This window comes from Lactuca saligna, chromosome 7, assembly GCF_052625555.1.
Source record: "Lactuca saligna cultivar CGN05327 chromosome 7, ASM5262555v1, whole genome shotgun sequence".
Taxonomy (NCBI): domain Eukaryota; kingdom Viridiplantae; phylum Streptophyta; class Magnoliopsida; order Asterales; family Asteraceae; genus Lactuca; species Lactuca saligna.
This window is the reverse complement of record NC_136423.1, coordinates 28,814,806-28,839,992: the sequence shown is the minus strand read 5'-3', so window position 1 is coordinate 28,839,992 and position 25,187 is coordinate 28,814,806. Positions and strand designations below refer to the sequence as shown.

At 35.6% G+C, this 25,187-nt stretch overlaps 1 protein-coding gene across 1 annotated transcript; it reads right to left on the bottom strand.

Moving 5' to 3' along the window:
- Positions 1-1,568: 1,568 nt before the first annotated feature.
- Positions 1,569-2,587, bottom strand: LOC145006781 (uncharacterized). Its single transcript, XM_078965834.1, has 3 exons — positions 2,224-2,587; positions 1,955-2,140; positions 1,569-1,810 (listed from the first exon to the last, which is right to left on the bottom strand). Exons 1-3 carry the CDS (start codon positions 2,585-2,587, stop codon positions 1,569-1,571), a joined length of 792 nt encoding a protein of 263 aa, XP_078821960.1.
- Between the last annotated feature and the right edge of the window lie 22,600 nt (positions 2,588-25,187).

Sequence of the window (25,187 nt, the reverse complement as noted above, 5' to 3'; positions counted from 1 at the left end):
CCAACTATTGAGGGGTAGGGGCTGTGGTGGAAGAACCAGCTGGAGTGGTACTCATTATAAATCCAAAAAATCAAAGAAATAAGATGGAAGTCAAAACACATAAAAATAAACAAGAGACTTACCGCAAAAAGATGAGTTGTAGTAGAACCACTTGTGCAACAGCAACAAGGAAGAAATAGGCAGCGGAAAGGCAGGTAGCGAGAACAAGTTGTAGGAGTATGTGGTATCGATGGGAATTGCTAGACAGAAATTGCAGTGGGACACACGTGAGAGAAGCGTTGGATCGTGTAGCGCAAACAAAGTTGTCGAGTGGGAAGAAGAAGAAAAATCGAGCGTATGCTAGACGCCAATCCAAACCTTGCTCGATACCAGGTTTGTGTGGAAAGTGCCCCTTAGGGTTTGCATTGTATTCCATAGTATAAATAATAAATAGTATGAGATAATTACATAAAGGAACCTTGATGAAGTGGTATCTCAGTGCAATATGTTTGGTCTTCGAGTGTTGCACTGGGTTGTGACATATACGAATTGCACTTTTTGAGTCACAGTAGAGAGGGATTTTCTTCACGTTTAACCCATAATCTCTAAGTTAGCGTTGTATCCATATGACCTGCGATATACATAATGCTGCTGCGATGTACTCAGTTTCGGCTGTGGAGAGAGACACACAAGTTTGTTTTTTCGACTGCCAACTGACTAGTTTACCATCAAGAAAATTGGCACCCGCTAGTTGTGATTTTTCGGTCCAGACCACATCCACCAAGATTGGTGTCTGAAAAGGCTTGGATAAAGAATTCAAATTTAGCAGAATACCAGAGATCGAGAGATGAGGTTCGCTTCAAATACCGAAAGATATTTTTCACTGGAACCATATGAGGTTCTCTTGGATTCACTTAAAATCTTTCACAATAACAAACGGAAAACATTATACCTGGTCTACTAGTTGTTAGATACATTAAATACCCTATCATTTGACGATAAAGTGTCACATCAACAGTCGGTTTATCCAGAGACGGTGTTAACTTCGTGCCAAACGCCATTGGAACCTTCACTTTAGAATCTCCTGTCATGACGAACTTCACCAATAAGGTTTTTGTGTAAGCCTCCTGGTTAATAAAGATGCCTTATGGTCCCTGTCTAATATTCAGTCCAAGGAAAAAGTTAATCGGACCCATTGCGCTCATTTCAAACTTAGTCTCCATCAACTTTCTGAAGTCAGCTGTTAAGCTAGGATTCGTGGAGCCGAAGATGATGTCATTGACATAAATTTGAACTATCATCAAGTGTTCGCCTTCTTTCTTGATAAAGAAGGTTTGGTCAACCGAACCTTGCTTGAATTTCGACATTTTCAGAAAGCGGGTCAGAGTTTCATACCAGGCCCTCGGTGCTTGCTTCAAACCATAAACGGCTTTATCCAAGATGTAACCATGATCATGAAACTTTTAATTCACGAACCCTGGTGGTTGCTCCACGTACACTGTTTCCTCTAGTTCTCCATTCAAGAAAGCACACTTTACATCCATTTGGAAAACTTCGACGTTCTTATTTGCAACATATGCCAGAAAGATTCATACTGATTCCAACCTTGTTACAGGAGCGAAGTTTTCCACATAATCTATTCCTTCTTCCTGACAATATCCGTTCACCACCAGCCTCACTTTATTGCGAATGACATTTCCCTCTTTTTCCAACTTATTCCTAAAAATCCATTTCAACCCTACTACAGATGCATCCTTTGGTATTGGAATCAATCTCCAAACACAATTTCTTTCAAACTCATGGAGTTTGTCTTGCATAGCTTGTACCCAATCTAAGTGATCGAGACCAACATTTATCATTTTTAGTTTAATTTTGGAGACAAATGAATTAAACATGCAGAATTCTACTTGAGAGAATAAAGCAGCTTGCTTCACCTTCAGTTGAGAGCATGTGAGAAGTCCCTCTGATTATTTACCAATTATTTGAGTTTTAGGATGATCCTTTGTCCACTTAATGAGAGGAGGGTAATTTGGATCATAGGCAGGATCCATCTCAACATTAACTACTTCTTCCAGTTCTGACATATCCCCTTCGTCATTTGTATTTTCATTCTCCCCCTCAAATGGCGAACCGAATCCGATGTCAAATTCCGTACTTTCCCCTCAAATCGATCATCATGGGTTGGTGTTACAGATGGATTCTCCTCCTGGAAAGGCAATTTGTTTGTTTTAGATGTTCACGAACTCTCCTCCTGTGATATTGAGCTTTCTTTTGGAGGTTCATTGGTGGTTTGATGATCATTTGATGTAGTAGGTTCGTTTTCCATTGCTTTAGCAACTTCATCGATAATTTTCTTTAAGTAATCGATCTTGTTATCTGCTCCTTTCACTTCTAAGTTGATAGCCTTCTCTGGTTCATCAAAGAGCAGCATGAACTCTTCAAATAGATTAGAAATGGGAATAGAGACTTCACCTGATGCAGGAAATATTTCTTTCGTATGACCTTCGCTTGCTTGAATTTTCTTCATATAATTATCATCAAAAGTTACATAGTAGGTTTCTTCAATTTTTCTTGAGTGTTTATTCAGAACCCTATATGCTTTAGACATAAGCGAATAGCCAAGAAAGATCCCTTAATCTACTTTTACATCAAACTTATTTCAGTTCTCTTTTGAGTTGAAAATAAAGCATCTTGAACCAAACATGTGAAAAAACTTTACGTTGGGCTTACGATTATTTATAATCTCATAACGAGTGATAGAGAATCGCTTATTAAGGAAGGATCACTTCTGAGTGTAGCACGCAGTCGCTATTGCATCAGCCCAGAAACAAAGCGGAAGATAAGTGAAACTCAGCATGGTTCGGGCTGCTTCACATAATGAAAGATTTCATCTTTCCATGATCCCATTCTATTATGGAGTATAGGGAGGAGAAAAGTTGTGAGTTACTCCCTTTTCAGCTAGAAACTCTTCAAGGTTTTTATATTTGAACTTAAGACCATTGTCGCTTCTTATGTTTCTTACCACCTTTCGTAGCTGGAATTCCACTTGCTTGATGAAAACTTTTAGCTTGGGAGTCGCCTCTGATTTTTGTTTAAGAAAGAAAACCCAGGTGAAACGTGAAAAATCATTAATAATCACAAGTATGATTTTAATACCACCAATGCTTTCAATAGTCGAAGGACCACATAAGTCGATGTGCAACAATTCAAGTGGTTCGATGATTTTTGTATTGATACGAGAAGGGTGATTCTTTCTACTCTGCTTGCCCATTTTGTATGCTCCGCACAAGTGTTCTTTGTCAAATTTGAGAACAGGAAGTCCACGCACATGATCAACAAGCACTAGTTATTAATGTCTTTGAATTTCAGGTGCGAAAGTCTTCGGTGCTACAACCAGCTTTCGTTTGAGTTTGCCTTTTTTTAGAAGGTATACAGCTGGCTTTCCTCGTATTGGGTTGAGATTTGGAGGATACATCTCTCCCTTGTGTTTAGATTTCAACAGAACCATCTTTGTTTGTTTTTCTATTATTTTTTATCCTTCATCGTCAAACGAGACCTTCAAGCCAGTTTCCATCACCAATTGAGACACACTTATGAGATTATGTTGTAATCCTTCCACGTAAGCAACTTTTCGCATTGAGAATTCACCATTTGTAATCATCTCATATCCTTTGATCGTTCCATATTAGTTGTTTCCGTATTTTACACATCCACCATCCTTAAGGGACCGAAACTCTCTAAGCTCTTCCCACCTTCCTGTCATGTGACGAGAGCAACTACTATCAATATACCATTCGTCATCAAACTGATCATCACCTATAACTTGTAAAATTAAGTAGACAAAGGGCGGTCCTTCATAAGAACGAGCTAATATCTGAAAGTGTTATTGAGAGTTATACTGATTTTTGATAAGGTTCAAGAGTCAACCAACGAAGAACCTAAGGTTGGTCCTAAATCTCATATTCCAGTTTAGAAAGGGGTATTATGGAAACTAACTTACCTCCAACTTTTTCCTGATAAGACTTGATAGAGGATGTCATAGACCTAGTTGTATATAATCTATATTATTGAGGAATAGGAGTCACTGGTAGACGATAATTAGAGTGTGCAAGCTATCGGAAGTCATGACAGACCCTAAAAGATTGCACGATGGAAGAATAACATGGAGAGAGAGAGAGAGATTCAATCTATATAAGTTTGAAACTTAGTTAATCAAGAACTTATCCTTAATCATTAAGTGTAAGTGGATCCTAAAAGGGTAATAAATATGGATGTGAATAGACACATATTCAAACCAATATAGGTTGTGAGGATTATGTAAGCTTATGAAGTTCATTTATGAATTGATACAAGAAAATCGCATAATGGAATATTTGTTTTAATGATATAATTGAAGGAGTTGTGAATTCAAAGAAATGAAGGTGTGCCATAAGTATGTTAAAGCTAGTGAGAGCAATTGGAATTATTGTCTCAATGAAAGAATTCAAAAGGTTTGAATCTCGAGAAATGAAGATGATCCATATGAATATTAGTGGTACAGTTGTCATCCTCGTAATGTATTTGGATAATACCCAATTCATTAGAAAAAATGTTCTAACTTAGCAGGCGTAACAACTTGGCTTAGCTTGGGAATTAGTTCTCCTTTAATAACATGGTAAAACATTAGACATGGATTTATCTTAATAATTCATTGGATTAAGCCAGAAGCATGGAATCTTGAGAATACTTGAGACTTAAAACTTCTAGGAAGTTCATGCTTATATAGTATGGTATGACATTTGAGCAATGCTAATGTCCTAGTTCTATGATTGAGCTGGAAGAGATGATTTGTATCCCATAAACACTTGGTTATGGGATCGATCATGACTTGTACCATATTTGATGACTTATATGCTTTAAGCATGATGAATTGGATCAAATAAACTTGGTAAAAATTGATGAATCAAAACCAAGTATATTCCCTTGTGTCCTAGGTAGATAAAAGAAATATTATTTGTATGGAAGTCATAAATGTAAAGGTTACTAAATGGTTCCACACTAAAAAAGATAGTTTCATTTGCAGTTGAAATTTATGTTTTTACTAAATGGTGTTGTGTTAGCTTGGATGAGCACCAAGTGATACACCATAATGGATTTAGGATTTAAAATTATAGTATATTGCATCTTGCAGAATGCAATGGAAACTATGTGTTTATAAGAAACTCATTAATGACATCATTGTTGAAATTCAATCAGTGATGGTCCTTATGAAAGTTCTTGTGGCTATAAGGATGTGCTTAACTCAATGATAGATACCAAGTCAAGCAAGCTCATATATCATATACTCAAGAAGTATCAATACATTTTGTTCAAATGTGAATACATCATAGTCAATAGAATCATATCGGAAGACAATCTTGTCGATCCATTCACTAAGCCATTGTGACCGACCAAGTCTGTCAGTCAGACAAAGTCTTGAGACATTAGGTATACAAATGAATTGGCTTAACCACTTTTGTTTATTTGATTTATTTAGAAACGTATCACAATACGCATTGTAATCGTTTTGATGTTTATTTCGTAGAGACTTAATAAATATCACTTGTTATTAGCAAAGATGTGTTATTCATTATTGTGTTTCACTTTTGCATGTTTTGAACCCACTTTCCAGAATATTTAGTTATGTTCAAAACTTAATTGTTCTTACTCTTAGGAGTGAGTATTGGAATTTAATATTGTCATGAGTGTTAGTTGATTGGACATATACGAGATTAGACATTGTGATAACATTGCATGAGTACTTGAAATGTAGATATTAAGTATTGGAACAACCTACACTTATAGATTAATGCATGTTATTGTCATGAGTAATTCCAAGAAGATAACATAATTTATTCTTCAAACCAAGATATATTTGGGGTTTTGTTTACGAAATTTTGTGTGCATTAGTGTACTTCAAATCTATCTGTAACTGGTACTCATAAAGGGTATATCCATGTACGATTAGACTAGTAGACAATAACTATGTATTCAAAAAAATCCTTCTACCTTAACAGGAGAAGCGATATCCTTAGGCCCCTGATGATTTGGTATTGACATATGATGTGTCTGGCCAGGTCCTAACTAAATTGATTTGTTTGATTTAGAAGTCATATATAATTGTCAAAAAATCTTTATCAGGAAACATAATTTTTAACTTTGATATTAACTCAGTATCCATGTCTCGGGTTCATACGGATATCTAGAACAAAGGAATAAATGATCACTTATCTAAGGACTAAACTTGATTAAGATCAAGTCTTTGGCAGTTGCATTGGATGACTAACTCTTTATTAGTTATTTGAGAGATATTGTGACCTTAAAAAGTTAACAACGTGTCCAAGTGGGAGAATGTTGGAAATAGTGTCCAATATCATTAATTAGTTGGTAATATTTCTAAATAATAACAGTGTCCTTTTGGGTTGGCCTCATGACACAAATATTATTAAGGAAATGGAGAAAATAAATTGTTCATTTATTAAGGAATTAATAAATTATATTTGTAATTTATTAAATTGTTATTAATAATTAATGGAGTTAAATATTAATGAAATCCTTTGGAATATTGTAGAACTCTCCATGAAACAAGGATGCAACAAAATCTAGAAGGATATTCTAGATTATGGCAGGTTTTGAATAAGGAAAGGATAAACACTAAGAGTTTGAATCTCTTGAAGATTTATTTGTTGCCTATAAATAGGGTGCTAGGTATCAAACCCTAGATGATCTTTTGCCTCTCAATTTTGTTCTTCCTCTTCCTTATTTCTCCTAGTGGATGAAAATTATAACCCTTCTCTAGGGTTATGGGATTTTTATATAAACCTTAATAGGGTTTATTCCTTGTTTTCTTTGAAGTCTTGGGTATGAATACATTAGAGGAGTTATCCTTTGGTCTCTTCATCCATTGCAAGGATGTAATCAACATGATCTAAGGATCAAGAGGTAAGTAATTAATCTATATTTCTTTTAGTTTATTTTAAAGTATGTTGCTGAAACTAGTAAAACCTAGATTCTAGGATGCATGTGCACTTAGGTAAATCTTTTGATTATTTTGCTATCTTTAAATAGTGTACTTGATGCAAAAAAAAAAAATCCCCAACACAAGAGGCATCTCTCTTTTCACTAGTAAAAAAGAGAAGAAAGGCTTGCAGGCCTTCATAAAAAAGCTCATAAACATTCAGTTAAATATCTTTAATACCCCATGCTTCATTATCACATCAATCCATGCTTCTAAAACATGGTTACTTATATACAATAATCAAAAGTATAAGATTCTGTCCCACCTTTAATCTAGTCATCTTTTATATAAAAACGGAAAGAAAAAAAAAAAAAAACTCTATCAAGTTTTATATTTTATAAATCCATGGCATATTAGTTAAAAGAAAAAAAGTATTTAAGTCTAAAAATATGTACATGACTTTATATATCATATTTTATCATATAAACCATGATACATTCATAGAAATAATATTATTTTCTCAAAATAAAAGATAATTTCCAGTTACTTACAAAAATTTTATATATTTATTAAGATTAAATATTTATAAATATTCAATCGGCATTTACTTATTATTGGTGTGCCATATAAGAGCATATGTTATTATCAAATATCATTCCAACATGATTCTTGATTATATAGATCCAACAAAAATATCCTCTTCAAAATCGTATAATAGTGTAAGAAACAATCACATGTAGGTTGTTTATAATGTTGATAGTATGTACCATTACGGAAAGATGGTCATGGAGTGGATAGAACGGACCTCTTGGACCTATTTTAACCTTTCAATAGGATTTTAGAACTGTGAAAATTCATTGGTGAGGATATTTTGTTGCATAATTTCGATCAGTGGGTTTACTTCTATGTTTTCTATGTTTTTAGGTTAGAAATCCCTAATTTCATATAATAAGATTGGTACTTTTTTTAGACCAATCAAAACCCTAGATATGACTACTTCGAATGTAAATATGAAATCGTGCATGAACGTTATTATAAGGAAAAGATGCAGTTGTTGAGACAAGAACTAGATAAAAAAAAGAGTATAGTGAGGTGACAAAGACTAGAAAATGGCTACAAGTTTTCGAGTAAACGATGGTAGACAAACACCAAGTATTTGAACATTAGGTGATGTAGTTGATGAGTCAAAATGTTGTGTTATAGTTTTACCTTGGATTTTCAAAAAGCATGATGTTGATCCTTGTGTTTGTACTTTCCTATATGATATAAATTTACTAAAGTAATTGTGAGTGATGTTTGATATGTATAGTTTTGGTGGTTGATGAACAACAATCCCAACCAATTTTGGGGATAGTTTGTGTAGTTGATCAGTGTAGAAGGTTTGATCGATATTTTGTGAAGGTGATCAGTGTATAATGTATTACAGTTGGTAGAAATCTCAATCTAGTTTTGTAAATGGGCATTTGTAGAAGTTTAAGACTATTGGCATACTTGTATGCCTTTTGTAATGTTTATATGAATTATTAATGAAAAGTACTTATGAAGGACCAAATATTCCCTTCTAAATGCATTTTTCATCCTTTTGACATTATTTATCTGTGTGCAACACAGGAAAAGTGTAACAAATAAACAAATGCATCACTTTCATATATGGCGATATATGGACATCATTAACACCAACTTCTTGAACTTTTGATCATAATATACATATTATATGTTTTCTTTACAAAAACCTTTTAAAAAACAACCATCAAATCTTATTACCCTTTTGTAGCCTTCCATCCATCCCCTTTTCACTCCATTAAAAAAAACATATAACTCACTAAAGTAGTTTTTCCCATCCGACATGTGGTTCACATAAAGCTTCACAATAGAACCTGGATTTGATCTCTTTATCTCTTATCTGTATTACCATAATATTACATAGTGTTCAACCAGATTTCCTTCTATTATTTGCAATGTATATTTCCTAGCTCTTCTATATGGGCCAACACTAACACGAATATCAAACTTTTGATAAGTTCAAGTCTTAGGTTTATTACACTCATCTTTTGCATATGTACACTTTCCTTTGTATGGTGACTCCCAATCCATACATATGTAACAAGAGATCCCAAGTTATAGTTCCTTGCACAATTGTGATGTCTTCAAATACTTGATCCGAAAGCATTCTTCATTACTCATCCAATATACCCATAACTTGAATGTGCATTCACCCTTACAATATTTGACCAACAACCTTTTCATATAATTTTTTCGAAACAAATTTTGTAGCCATAAGCCACAACATAGTTGCACAACATGGTCTTCACTCGACCTGGTTCTTTAAATCTCATACCAAGAATTAGCTTTTGTTTTTTCTGGTGTATTGACTCTTAAAAATGGCATAAATTTTCTTTATGTATTCAGTTCCCCCCCCCCCCCCAATCATATTCATCGTTTTTTATGTCCCTTCCTCATGAGCACACAATTTACTCAAAAACTCATCATTACATATTTTGTTCATAATGATTGTTTCCTCAATATGCTTTATTCCCATATCTATAAGGTTACATATGTCTTCTTCATTTTCCCCACCAATAATATTATATGAACCGTTGTCATCATCTTCTTTCTCAAAATCAAACAAAGCATCTAATCCATCACCAGCATTGTCCACATAAAGGGATATCTCATCATCTATTCTGTAAGAATAAAACTAAAACATGCATAGTCCCCATCATTTGCAATATGTAACAACCAATTTCAAGATGTTTCTTATTTCGGGATGGTAGATCGTGATTCAACCATGTAAATTCCTTAGGCTTCAAGGGAATAAATTTTAGACCTTATTAGATGTTGATAATAATTCTCAAGTGATCTAAGCCCTTGATTTGTATTTTGGATCCAAAAAGGGTAAAATGGGAAAAGGTGATCTTTCAGGACTTCTTACATAAATTAATGAATTTAGATTGGTGTGTTATAAGTCAAAAGTAATTATATAGATGTGTGGAGCTTGATAATACCTTTGTGTATATATAAAGATCACTGAAAATAAAGTTGAAAGGGAGAAGTTATGGTGGTTTGAAGTTAAAAGGAAAATAGGGAAAACCCATCACCACAAGGTGGTGAGCAGGTCACTACAAGGTGGTCATTGTGCAGCCTAAGCCCATGATTTTTAGGGTTTTCAATGTATTTAAAGACAAAGTTCCACATTTTAGGGCTTTTTATCAGCCTCTGTCACATCTAGCGCTTCGTAGGAGTAACATTGGCCTACCTCTTCATACCATGAGCTTCTCCCTATCCTCCCATCCATTTTTTGTGTTTTGATGCATTCTTGAATAATGCGGCTTCATTTGGAGCATCAAGATGGAGTTTTCCAACCTAGCTCTTCTACTTTTAATCATCTTCTAGACTCTTGGGAGGTATAAAGTCTCAACCTTGGTGCTTACTTTCTTTGAATCTATATTTTTAAGCTAGTTTCTTCTTGTTAGGAATTTTTGAGATGTTGGTAATGAAGTTTGCAACTTTATTGATCAATAAGGTCCCTTGAGTATTATATGTTTCAGATCTGGCCTCATTAGTTGTTGTGATGTCATGCATGAGTTTTTTACCCTATTTCTCACCATTTTGACCTAGTTTTAGGAAGGACATGTATTGGACATGCATGTCCATAAGGTAAGGATTTGTATGGTTCTTTTGGTTGCAAATAATCCTTTTGCAAAGTTTAAGAAAAGGACTTAATGGATTAATGACTTAATGGAAAGATGGAACTGCCAACGTGACCATGACATGGCCAAGGCCTTGCCACGATGTGGTGGACATTTCCACTGCATTTTTTGATCGAGCAAATCATGATGTGGAAATGGTCTTTCCATGATGTGGTGGCCTGCTGAGTTGACTTTGACCGTTGATTTTTTTACCAATTTGACTTTTGGTCAAACTTAGGTAGAATTAAGTATTTGCCTAAGGAATGGTCTTGGTTTGGCTTTAGGAAGCTTGTGTTAGCTATTTTGTTTCTAACAGTGTTGTTGAGGTTTTTTGAATAGTTAAGGTGAGTTTTCTCACTATATTATGTAGGATGCTAGTTGTCTTTGTGACTCTTGCGTGGAAGACCAAGAATTGGCCCATGGTAATTATATGAAAGACCAAGATCTAGCGCCTGACACTTGTATGAAATATCAGCATCTGATCCCTGGCACTTGTATGAAAGGTCAAGATCTGGCCTCTAGCACTTGTATGTAAGACCACAATTTGGCCCTTAGCACTACAAGGAAACACAATGATTTGGCACATGGAAGGAAGTGATTGTATGACTATGATTTGGCCCATAGCATTCACTTGGAGTTGAAATAGACTCGTGACTTTATGTATGGTATGTGGTATTTTTAGGGAACTCACTAAGCTTTGTGCTTACATTTTTATCTTTTAATGTTCTAGGTTTTCTTACATCAAATGAACGGTGTGGCTTGATTGCATCACATCCATTACAGATTTTCGCACTTAATAACTCTTATGTCTTTACTCAAATAAATGTTTTGAATCAAATGGTTTTATTTAGATCTTTAAAGTAGTTATTAGAACAAATGCTTTTATTTTTAAATGAAATTTTTGGTTTGAAGTATGTACGTTGCACAATAGGCTTAATCTTAGACAATAGAGGCTTACATGGATCGCGTTAGTAAAGTTTCTTACAATCTTCTTGGATGAAAAAACGTTTAACCCAAGTAATATACTCAAAGTATGTCAAGCCAACAAAATCATGATCGTTAAAGATAAATTTCACACCATGATTATAAGAGAAAGGGTGTCACAAAAATACCCCTTCATTGTTCAATTCCACTATATGATAAAGCCTAATGGGGTCGAGATCGACATTGCTACTGCTTCGCTATTTCTTGAGTTCGTTCGACGGAGAATTTCAAAAACCTACTTTTTCTCATGCTCTTTGGTTAATGGAGCGAGAACGAAAAAGATAAGCTTTTAAACGTGACGATATCATCTTTAATAATATGTGGAATTACTTACATAGTCTTCAAAAAATATTTGTCTAGTTTATTTAAATGTTAAGTCATCCAAACTGACTCAACCTATTGCATGTCTAAAAATAGTTTAATTGACATCAATTTAATTAACAATAATGACCAATTACATAAAAAAAATGTTAGAACAAAACAAAAGGATAATTATAGTACACCAACCATTCATATGTTACATAATCTGGACAGAATAACAAGGGAAGTCTCTGTGAAAATATCACTACCTAATGTATGGCTTAACATCATCAAAGTACTCGAACATGTTAACAACATTGGCATACCCTTTGAGGTGCTTTTCCACCAAGTTGTCAAGTATGGAAATAGCACTCTATTATGGAAGGAAAAATAGGTGGGGGCTAACACTTTATAAATTCAATTCCCTGAATTATACTCGCTAGAATCACTCAAATCATGTTACATCGCTGAAAGGTATTCAAAATCTAGAATCTCATGGGCGTGGTGAACCCCACCTAACACAACCTCAACCCAATAGGAACTGCAATTACTTAACTCAATCATTTGTAATTGAAGGTTTGTATCGATCAGATACACTTCGAGTATAAAGACTAAAATGAAACTTAAACAACGAAAAATGAAGAAACAAAATTTAAAAGACATGTGGAGTTCTCCAAATTATTCCTTTCACCAAGAAATAGGTTTTTTCCTCACCAAGAAGACGGTTGTCATAAAGACGATTACGACACCACATCATGTTCACAACATTAGGGTTTTCCCTAATTTTATATATATATATATATATATATATATATATATATATATATATATATATGCATATATATATATATATATATGCATAGCATCTAATCTATACTAAGAACCGATCTTATCACAAAGATACTGGATATGTGGTCTATTTTATACTTATCTATATCATTACCTATTATACAAAAGAATACAATTGGATAACTGTACTATAAGTTGACATTGATAAGCTTGATACGGTGGCGTTGTGGATGTAGTAGACGCTAATGTTGATCTATCAGTGTGTCGTGTGTTTGACTCATCAGATCATAAGTTCTAACCTTACGATATCCCCATATCTGTTGATATCAAAACTAATCATCTTCAAAGTCATCAAAAGAACAAGTGTGTTGAAAGCACATCTGATTTTGACTGTAAAGATAGAAAATTTCATGCTCTGGTTCTGATTTTGAAAGCACGTCTAATTTTGACTGTCAAGATAGAAAATTTCATGCTCCGGTTTTGATTTTGAAAGCGCATTTGATGAAACAAATGTTCGGTAGGAGAAGAAGGAAGATCATCAGTGTGTTGAAAGCACATCTGATTTTAACTGTCAAGATAAAAAAAATGTCATGCTCCAATTCTGGAATGAACTTATATTGAACTGGTTCAACACCCGCTGGAAATTTATTGTTGATGTACCTAGTGCCATGAGGAAGAAGAAACTCGGTATTATTGGACTATCTAGGTGCACCTGTTCTTCCTTATGAGGATGGTCTAGATTAATCAACGGATAGGATAAGGTTCAACTTCTTGACTTTGTTAAGCAGCTGTTGAATTGCCAACTTTACTTCTTAAGCATGAATATCCTTGTGATTGTCGATGAATTCTTGAATTTGCATCCACTCACTATAGCCAAATTTGACTAGACCATGAGCATAAACAACTTCAGTGTATTCATATTATGCTTTCTTTCTAACCAAGTGAATCTTTAGTGACTAAGTCATCGGTTTGGTGCATCTCACTTTGATGATAGAATCAGGATTTAACCTGCAAGTAAGAACATCTCCAAACTTCTTCCTATCAGGCTGGTCATTCAGGTCTAAAACAATGTGTTGTTTCTCCACATTATTTATTATTGAAGATTTTCTTGACCTGATTATCAGCTCTTTGAATATTTGCATTCTCATCAACGGAGGCAAGATCTTGAGCAAGTTTGGTAGATAGACGTTTTGCTTTTCTTTCTTCTTTCTTTCAACAAACAGCAGCATTATATTCTATGATTATTTCTCTAACTTCCTTAATAGATAAACTCCATGTTTTTGCTAGTTCATTTAGATCGAAGATGAGTATGCTTTTCTTTTTATGAGGAGATGTTGAAAGATCACCAGCAGCAGCAGAAGAGCTTCTAACTTCAACATCATAAGCTCCTCCTGAGAAGGAAGCCTTCCTCTATCAAGGATTGAGCTTATCATTATCAGATTCAATATCAATATCAGTTCCTTGAGGAACTCCCCCTTTAAAATAAGATTCATGGTAGACAGCACTCACAGGAACGGCAGGCACAACAACTTGTGGCATAAAGCCAAGATCAAGAACCCCTTCATAGTCTTCTATCTCTTATTGATCCTAGTGTCTGGAAGAGGTTGATAATTTATAGCATTAGCATTTGTAATATCAACAACAACAATCTACTATTAAGGATTAGCTTCAGCTTCAACCCTTCTAGTCATCTCATGTTGATATGGAGTTTGTACAATCATCACTTGCATTTGCATTGGCTGAGGATCCCCTTGATTATTCTCCCCCTTTTTGGCAAAATCAGATTGGGTAGGATAGGTAGGAGGTGATGGTGGAGTTTTAGGAGGATAATTAGATGGTGGAGGAGGTGGTGGAGGAAGATTTTTTGATGGGGTGGAGGTGGATGAGTTGATCACCTGGAGAGCTTAGCGGGGCTTCATCAACAACCATATCATCATCATCGCCTAAAGCCATACATCGTTTCATTGTAGCCACATCCCTTTCAACTTTTGTTAACCTTCTATCCATTCACTGATTAATCTGCACAATTAGAGAGAGTTGGGAAAGCACAACATTTTGAAAAATGGAGTTGGATGCTTACTGATCACCCTGATGAAGAGCAGCTGTAGTAATGGATCTTGGCGCAGGGGGGACTATATCAGCTTGAGGAAAAGGAGACGGTTTTGTTGAAATTTCTTCTTGGATCATTGGCTCAGTAGAGGATGAAGAATTAGTTAAAAAATGAATGTGCTTGTTCATCCTTGGGGGAGAGTCCATTCCCTGAGCAAACCATTCTCCCTTATTAGTGGTTGATTCTTCTTCTTCTTTAGCATCTTACCTATCATCATTTCCTTCTTTATTACCAGCATCATCATCATTATTATCATCATCCTTATCATTATCTTATTCAGAGTCTGAGGATTCAACCATATAAGTTTGTTCAATCCATTTTTGCATCTGTGTTGTAATAGGCAAGTTGCCTTTAGATGGAACAGCATTGTTAATTTTTTAAGAGAGGGTAGGAATTGGAATAATAATTCCATGACTTTCAACATATCCTTCTTCTCGAGACAAGATTAGGCCAAGACAACGAGGATAAGGAACATTCAATGGCTTTTTGTTTCCAGAAATGCAGTCAATCTGTTGATTAAGAAAATTTTGAGCAAAGTACATTCAATGGCTTCTTGTTTCCAAATTGTTTCTTTCACCAAGAAATTGATTTTGTCCTTACCAAAAAGATGGTTGTCAAAAAGACGATTACGACACTAGGCCATGTTCACAACATTAGGGTTTTCCCTAATGTTATATATATATATATATATATATATATATATATATATATATATATATATATATATATATATATATATATAATCTATACATATCAATCCCATGATTCAAGGGACTTCATATAATTTATACTAAGAACTGATCTTATCACAAATATAACATATATGTGATCTATGCTATACCTATCTATATCATTACCTAATACAAAAGATTACAATAGGATAATTGTGATGGGTTTTAGCCATAAGAACTTTCCTATGTGCGCATGCAAAACCCTAATGTTTGGATCTAGGCTTTCTAATTAAACATGCTTTGAATCCAAGACTTCTAATGGCTAATTAGGTTAAATAACAACATTGAAATAGATCTAGAATCATACCTTTGGATTCCTTATTGATCTTGTTGTCTTGGAGCTTCTAGAGTCACAAATGTCACTCCTCTAATGGCTTACAAACACCAATAGCAAGAAGGATGATTTAGGAGAGAGGAGAGGGGAGGAATTCGACCAGAGTATCTCTACTTTAGATGGTGTGTCGAATTCCCTCACCCCTAGGGTCTATTTATACTTGTAGACTCCTTAAGGATTACAGTTTTAACCCTAATTGGATAACTTAGACTTTAAGTTGATCCATATCCTTTCCTTGATAACCCTATGGATGATTTTGGCATATCCAAGCCATAGAAATCATCCAACCTACCTTGGATAAGGATTTATAGTCTAAAGTGTAACTATCAAACAATTGACAGTTTATACCCTCTTATTTAATTAATCTCTTTAAGTCACCAAATTAATTCCAATTAATCTATGACTTATATTAATCAAATAACCAAATATTATTCCTTATAATACTTACTCTCTCTTAACAAATCATCCATCAAGTTGCTCTGGTGAAGGCAACCCAAAAGGACCATGCACAACCGGATCAAATACTTGCCTAATATAGTTGCAGCCTTAGACACTATTCCAACAGTCTCCCACTTGGATAAGTCTAGTAACTATACAAGTACAATTCGGTTTGCAATCGTAGCTCTCAAAGACGCTATCAAACTCTGATCTAATCAATCTTGTCCTTTAGATAAGGGATCGTACAGTCCTCTGTTAGATATCATGCTGACAATCCTATGGAATGGTTAGTCTAGCATTTGATTTCTCGATCTCCGATTTATTCGACATAGAACTTAATTAAACACATCAATTCAGTTCTGACCGGGCCCGGCACATAAGTCAAATCAAATCATCGAGTGGCCAAGATATCTCTTCTACCCTCTTAGGATAAAATTTACAGATAAACTTCGACTTATATGCATTTACTTATTCATTAACCAACTATACACAACAATGCGTTTTATAACACCAAGTTACTGATGCGTTTTCGCATTATCAATGTACAATCAATTAACAAATAATAAACCATATATCTAGGTTTTAAGACTATATGATATTATCGTCTTGCGATCACCTTTTATATCGTATTCCATAAGGTGATTCTAGCAAGCGCGAGTTTGTTCCAATGCTCAAAACCAGTTCATAAGCACTCATGAACGTTGCAGCAACCCTTTGCTATGTCTAAAACCATTTAGACAATCTACACACCAATTCATGACAATCTTCATTCATATCTACTTCCAACATATGAACGACTGCGGACAATTTGAATAATTCGAATATTCCTAATAAATATTATTCTGGAAGTCAAAACATGCAAAGTGAAACAATAGTTAAACAAATTAACATATGACAGTAACTTTACTTATAAATAAAAATCCTTTATTTAATCATCAAATGTTAATTACATTTATCTATTATATGTTTCTAAATGCTATCTAATCTATACTAATATCATCCTTCAGCCCAATACTCCTAGCATGTTGCAAGTGCTTAACCCTACTCAGTCCCTTCGTAAGCGGATCTGCTGGGTTATCTTCTGATGATATCCTCTTAACTATGAGTTGTCCTTCTTCTACACGATGTCTAATGAAGTGATATTTTCTGTCGATATGTCGAGATCTACCATGATCCCTCGATTCCTTGGTCAAGGCAACCGCACCTTCGTTATCACAGAAAATCTCCATGGGCTCCTTTATGGCAGTCACAACTCCAAGATCACCAATGAAGTTCTTTAGCCATATCGCCTCCTTCGACGCTTCGCTCGCTGCGATGTACTCTGATTCGCACGTTGAATCAGCTACAGTTTCTTGCTTGGAACTCTTCCAAGTTACTGCTCCTCCGTTTAGGGTAAAGACCCAGCCCGACTGCGAACGGTAGTTGTCCCTATCGGTCTGAAAACTGGCATCACTATACCCTCGCACCTTCAAGTCATCACTCCCTCCAAGGACTAAGAACCATTCTTTCGTCCTCCGAAGGTACTTAAGGATGTTCTTCACCGCAATCCAATGTGCTTTGCCAGGGTTCCCTTGATATCTGCTAACCATGCTCAAAGCGAAGGCTACATCAGGGCGAGTACAAGTCATAGCGTACATGATTGAGCCAACTGCGGAAGCATATGGTATTCGGCTCATTTCTGCTATTTCAGCTTCAGTACTCGGACTTTGAGTCTTACTCAACTTGGCATTTCTTTGTATCGGTAGTTCTCCCTTCTTTGAGTTTTCCATACTAAAACGTTTTAGTACCTTCTCTAAGTAAGTATTCTGACTAAGTCCAATTAGTCTCTTACTTCTTTCTCTTACTATCCTTATTCCCAAAATGTAAGAAGCCTCTCCGAGGTCCTTCATAGCGAAACACTTCCCGAGCCAGGACTTGACTTCCTGCAGAGTCGGGATGTCGTTTCCTATGAGTAATATGTCATCGACATATAGAACGAGGAAGCTTACTATACTCCCACTGGCTTTGACATATACACAAGATTCATCTTCGCTTCGTACAAATCCAAACTCTTTGACTTTCTCATCGAAGCAAAGATTCCATCTGCGAGACGCTTGCTTAAGTCCATAAATGGACTTCTCAAGCTTACACACTCTATTTGGATGCTTCGGATCCACAAACCCCTCTGGCTGAGCCATGTAAACATCCTCAGCCAACTTTCCGTTAAGGAAGGCGGTTTTGACATCCATTTGCCAAATTTCATAATCATGAAATGCGGCAATTGCTAGCATCACTCTAATAGATTTAATCTTCGCAACTGGTGAGAAGGTCTCATCATAGTCAACTCCTGGAGTTTGAGTAAAGCCCTTCGCAACCAATCGCGCTTTATACGTGTGTACTTTCCCATCCATGTCGGTCTTCTTCTTGAAGATCCACTTTCACCCAACGGTCTTACGTCCGGGCACATAATCAACCAAATTCCAAACTTGGTTATCGTACATGGATTGGATCTCGCTATCCATTGCCTCTTTCCATTTCACAGACTCCGGGCCTGCCATGGCTTCCTTATAGCTATTAGGTTCATCAAGATTTACTAGTGTACCATCACTAATATACGTGTCCCCTTCGGTAGTAATATGAAAACCATAAAACTGGGGATGAACTCTAACTCTATCGGAACGTCTAAGAGGTAAGGATTCGTCAATCGGTTCAACCGGAGTTTCCTCCTCGGGTTGAATGCCAGTGGTAGAGGTTCCTTCATCTATCGACTCTTGAATCTCTTCAAGTTCGATTTGCCTCCCACTGTCTCCTTGGTTTATGAGTTCTCGCTCTCGGAAAACTCCTCTCCTCGCAACAAAGACAACATTGTCTTTCGATCTATAGAAGAGATGTCCAAAGGATGTATGAGGGTAGCCGATGAAAATACATCGCTCACTTCGAGGTTCAAGCTTGTCGTGAGTATCTCGTCTTACGAAAGCCTCGCAACCCCAAACCTTGATATGTGCCAACGAGGGAGCTTTCCCCGTCCACATCTCGTGAGGTGTTTTGGCAACCTTCTTAGTAGGGACTCGGTTAAGGATATGGGTGGCAGTCTCTAAGGCATACCCCCAAAAGAAGATAGGTAGTGAAGCACGACTCATCATAGAGCGAACCATATCCAATAAGGTTCGATTACGCCTTTCTGCCACACCATTCAACTGCGGTGTCCTAGGAGGCGTCAATTGCGAAACTATTCCACACTCCTTGAGATAATCGTGGAATTCAAGACTTAGGTACTCTCCTCTTCGATCGGATCGAAGCATTTTGATTTTCCTGCCCAATTGATTCTCCACTTCATTCTTGAACTCTTTGAACCTTTCAAAGGTTTCTGACTTTTGCTTGATTAAATAGATATACCCATATCTACTATAATCATCGGTAAAAGTCACATAGAAGCGGTTCCCATCCTTCGTGGTTGATCTAAAGGGTCCACATACATCGGTATGTATTAGGTCCAATAGTCCCTCACCCCTTTCACAAGTATTTGTGAAGGGTGACTTAGTCATCTTTCCAAGTAAACAAGACTCGCATGTGTCATCTTCCCTAAGGTCGAATGACTCCAACACTCCATCCTTTTGGAGTTGGGCTATGCGTTTCTTATTGACATGTCCAAGACGGCAATGCCACAAGGATGCTTTATCCATACTAGTGGAAGAATCAATATTCAAAACATCATTTCCTAAGTTATCAACAATCATAACAGTTTCATATATTCCATTACATGGTATAGCTTCAAAGTAAAAGACACTATTTAGATAAGCCATAATAGAACCATTCTCATTATTAAAAGAAAATCTAAATCCTTGTCTATATAAACCATGAAATGAAATGATGTTTCTAGCCATTTCTGGCGAATAGCAACAATTGTTCAAATCTAAACATAAATTATTCCTAAGCAATAAAGAATACACTCCAATCTTGGTAACAGGCGACGATCTTCTGTTCCCCATGATTAGATTGATCCTTCCTTGCTCCACATCCCTACTTCTTCTTAGTCCCTGCACATTTGAACAAATGTGATAACCACACCCGGTGTCAAGAACCCAAGAAATAGCATGATTAGAATCGTTAGATTTAATTGTGTATATACCTGCGAAAGATGGCTTGATCTTTCCTTCTTTGATTGCTTGCAGGTATACTGGGCAGCTTCTTTTCCAATGTCCTATCTTGTGGCAGTGGTGGCACTCTGCCTCTTTCGGGTTTGGATAGGGCTTAGAGGGATCAACTTTGGTCCCACTAGAAGAGGCACCATCTCGGGCTTTAACCTTGCGATAGTTCTTTGATGAAGCCTTCCTCTTCTTTCCCTTTCCTTGACTAATTGCCAAGACAAGAGCAGCAGACGGATTGGGAGTAGGTGCAACAGACTTGTCTTTGAAGTTGCTCTCAGCGACTCTCAAAAGACCTTGGAGTTTGCTTAGGGTGACCTCCTCTTTGTTCATGTGGTAGGTCATCCTAAATTGATTGTACATCGGAGGCAAAGAGTGAAGCACCATGTCGATCGCCAAGTCTTCCCCAAAGTCAACATTTAACTTGCAAAGGCGATCGACATACCTTTGCATCTTTTGCAGGTGCACGGTAAGAGATTCTCCATGACCCATCTTAGCGGAGATCATGTTAGTGAAAATCTCATAACGCTCTTGTCTCGCGTTTTGGTGGTATCTCTCCAATAAGTCTTGATGCATCTCGTATGGATACATGTTTTCGTAGGACTTTTGGAATTCGGAGTTCATGGTGGCAATCATGATGCAATGTACCTTCGTTGCATCTCGCTCATGAGTCTCAAAAGCGGTGATTTCGGCCGGAGTGGCGATTTCGGGGTTGATCTTCTCAAGCTTTTCATCGAGGACATACTCCTTATCCTCATAGCGAGCAATGGTGCGAATGTATCTTATCCATTCGCTAAAGTTCGTTCCATCGAAGGTGACCTTTTGGCAAAGGCTCATCAACGTGAAAGAACTAGCAGTAGCGTTGTTTGTGTTCGACATCTATAGAAAGGACAAAGATAGATTAGAATAAGAATCCCTAATTATCACCCAATAAGAAAAATTAGGGTTAGGATCCAACAATAACATTTACATATTAGAAAAGGGATGCCGTAATCTAACATGAAAATAAATTGAAGGTAAGTGAATGACGATTCACTAATTCTCCATTACAAAACCTAGACTATTAGTCCTAATTGTATTGAGAATTCCTAGGTTCGGATGAGATTCATTGAAACTATTCAATGGCATGTTTAAATCTCGATATGCCCCTCTTGTTTGTGACTGGGATGCCGAGGATCACAAAGCGGGTGTGAATTACCATGCAAATTCACATGGTGCCTTCATTGTAACGATCACCTATTCGATGTGCCGGTAAACCACACACGCTCCATCGAACTATGATAAACAATGAATCACCCTTTGCCACCTTTGCTTAGAACCAATTAGTGTGCCGGTAAACCACACACGCTCCACTAACTTCTTAGCAAGGGTGCAAAGTGTAATTTCATGGGATTGCATCAATTCACTTTTCCTAAAGTAACTAAGATTGGGAAATTTTTAAAACGTGTAGTTACTTTGTATTTCTTATTATACTTTTAATGAGAGGATGAGGTTGCCCTATCCTACCCGTTCGGCTAACGACCCTCCACCAATCAAGCAAGTGGTGGGTGTGAGTGTACACCCATTAAGCGCCATTTTATAGGCCGCAACCTTATACCCACCTTATAGATCGGCTTCGTGAATGAGGCCTACTAACGGTAAGACTAGCATTTAGTTATACATATATATATTATTCTAGTAATATCATATTAGTATAAGGTTGTGTTTTAAACCTTTTAAAATGTAGGGTTTGAAATTTAAGTTGTCTAAATTAAAACTTTTAATCACAAATATAAATTTCAAAACTTGAGGGCAAGTTTTAAACATTTTAAAACATGGAGGATCAAATAACAAATATTTTCAATTAACAATTAATATCCTAATTATCTTTATTTGATTTATCCAAGATTTCTTTTAAGATAATTATCAAAATAATTAATCAATTATCATATAAGTAAATTAAATATTTTATTAGATGATAAGTATCTTTAATTAGATCAAGATTATAGTCATATATATCAAAAAAACGGATTAGGGTTGATCTAATATGATTAAGGTAAGTTTCCATAAGATAAACATGAAAAAATCCCGGTTTTGCCTAATCCTGACGCCCGGACTCGCCGAGTACACAAAGGGACTCGTCGAGTCAGGCCTACTCGCCGAGTCCACTTTGGAACTCGCCGAGTCCATGACTCAAAAAACCCAAAAATCGAATTTTGCAGGTTTGTTTCAGTTAATCAAGCAACAATTTAAAGAAAACCAAGCTAGGCTCTGATGCCACTGATGGGTTTTAGCCATAAGAACTTTCCTATGTACGCATGCAAAACCCTAATGCTTGGATCTAGGCTTTCTAATTAAACATGCTTTGAATCCAAGACTTCTAATGGCTAATTAGGTTAAATAACAACATTGAAATAGATCTAGAATCATACCTTTGGATTCCTTGTTGATCTTGTTGTCTTGGAGCTTCTAGAGTCACAAATGTCACTCCTCTAATGGCTTACAAACACCAAGAGCAAGAAGGATGATTTAGGAGAGAGGAGAGGGGAGGAATTCGACCAGAGTATCTCTACTTTAGATGGTGTGTCGAATTCCCTCACCCCTAGGGTCTATTTATACTTGTAGACTCCTTAAAGATTACAGCTTTAACCCTAATTGGATAACTTAGACTTTAAGTTGATCCATATCCTTTCCTTGATAACCCTATGGACGATTTTGGCTTATCCAAGCCATAGAAATCGTCCAACCTATCTTAGATAAAGATTTATAGTCTAAAGTGTAACTATCAAACAATTGACAGTTTATACCCTCTTATTTAATTAATCTCTTTAAGTCACCAAATTAATTCCAATTAATCTATGACTTATATTAATCAAATAACCAAATATTATTCCTTATAATACTTACTCTCTCTTAACAAATCATTCATCAAGTTGCTCTGGTGAAGGCAACCCAAAAGGACCATGCACAACCGGATCAAATACTTGCCTAATATAGTTGCAGCCTTAGACACTATTCCAACAAAGTGTACTATAAGTTGACGATGATAAGCTTGATACGTTGGTGATGTAGATATAGTAGACGACGCTGACGCTGATCTATCAGCATGTCGTGTGTTTGACTCGTCATATCATAATGTATGACCTTATAGTAATTATAATTTTTGCAGTGGAATGATGAGTTTAAATGCAAACATAATCCAGATGGAGAGTTTACAGTGGAAGCAGCTAGAAAATCCATTGATATGAAAATCACGGCAATAGATGGTGATTTAATTGCATAGATAAAAATTGTTCCACTGAAAGTATCTGGTTTTATCTGGAGAGCAAGGATTGGTCATAATCTTGTAGTCGTGACATTGGAAAAACGTGTTCAATTGTCATCTACTAGTTGTCAGTCTGTCACGTGTATTATTTAGGAGAAGAAATTGTATATCATGTTCTTGTTGGGTGCACATACACAAGGTCGGTGATCGAATGGATCTTCAGATAGTGTGGGATCCCTCAAAGACAGATTTGCACCGTACCTAAATTCTTGACTTTCATTTTTTATTGGAGTAATTGCCCAAATAAACATAAAATTATGATTTTTGTATATTATGGTCTCTTATGGCGAATTTTGAAGCTTAGGAATGACAAAATTCACAACAGGATCGCACAATCCCCTGCTTTTGTGGTGGATGATGTAATTTCGCTAGTGTAAACAGGGGGGGTATAATCCTGCTTTTGTGGTGGATGATGTAATTTCGCTAGTGTAAAGAGGGGGGTATAATCCTTGTAGGTGGAATGATTGGTGTTGTACCCTTTTTCTTATCTTGAATGTTGCTTCTTGTAAACTTTGTTTTGTGCCTCATCTAGCTCCTTGTTAGATGTTGTCTTTTATTAATATTTATTTGTCATTTCCAAGTGTATATATATATATATATATATATATATATATATATATATATATATATATATATATATATATATATATATATATATATATATATATATATATATATATATACTTGGAAATTCAAAAAAAAAAAAGAGTTTCGCTAAATCAAGATTCCCTCGTTAATCATTATAAAGATCGTACGAAAAAAGTTGATTAACTTGATTCACATGTCACATTAGGTCAAATTCAAACACCGCCACTCATCGGGAAAAACGTGATTAAATACCAATTGCACATACAAGTCTTCTTATTTTGAAATGAATATCTTCAAAAAAAACACACCAACCATAAAGCAACACACCTTATCCTTTGTCTTTTCTAAAAGAGTTAAATGTCACAAGTAGATAAATAATTTTTAAGTTTTTTTTTTTACAAAATACTGTTGATTTATAAAGTATATATCATAAATATACTGCGATTTGATTTTGTTTATAAAATACAATTAAAATTCACTGAAGTGGTAGTATTTTAAAAATATATATAGCATTTTGTGAAAAACAAAATAATTCATAAATTAATCCAAACAGTCCATGTGGCTTGTTGTTTTAGACCTCACTCGTTATACACATAGGACACAACATGATTTTTTTTTTTTTTTTTTTTTTTTTTTTTTTTTTTAAAAGTCACATTGTTCGATTTGGACTCAGGTATAGAACAAAAATCACATTTTTATAGTAAAACAAGGTATGACAACTTTCAGCTTATCATTAATACAAAAAATATAAAGATCTTTTTCATCCTAATTACTAAGATGTTTATTTTTTTTCAAAAACTCTTCTTGATCATTTTTGTCTGCATCCGGTAGACAACGCACA

Coding starts and splice junctions, on each gene's coding strand:
- LOC145006781 (XM_078965834.1), bottom strand. CDS start 2,587: ATGTCTAAAGCATATAGGGTTCTGAATAAACACTCAAGAAAAATTGAA. Junction 2,141..2,223: donor CTCAATATCACAGGAGGAGA/GTTCGTGAACAT, acceptor GATCGATTTGAG/GGGAAAGTACGGAATTTGAC. Junction 1,811..1,954: donor TCCTAAAACTCAAATAATTG/GTAAATAATCAG, acceptor TCGATCACTTAG/ATTGGGTACAAGCTATGCAA.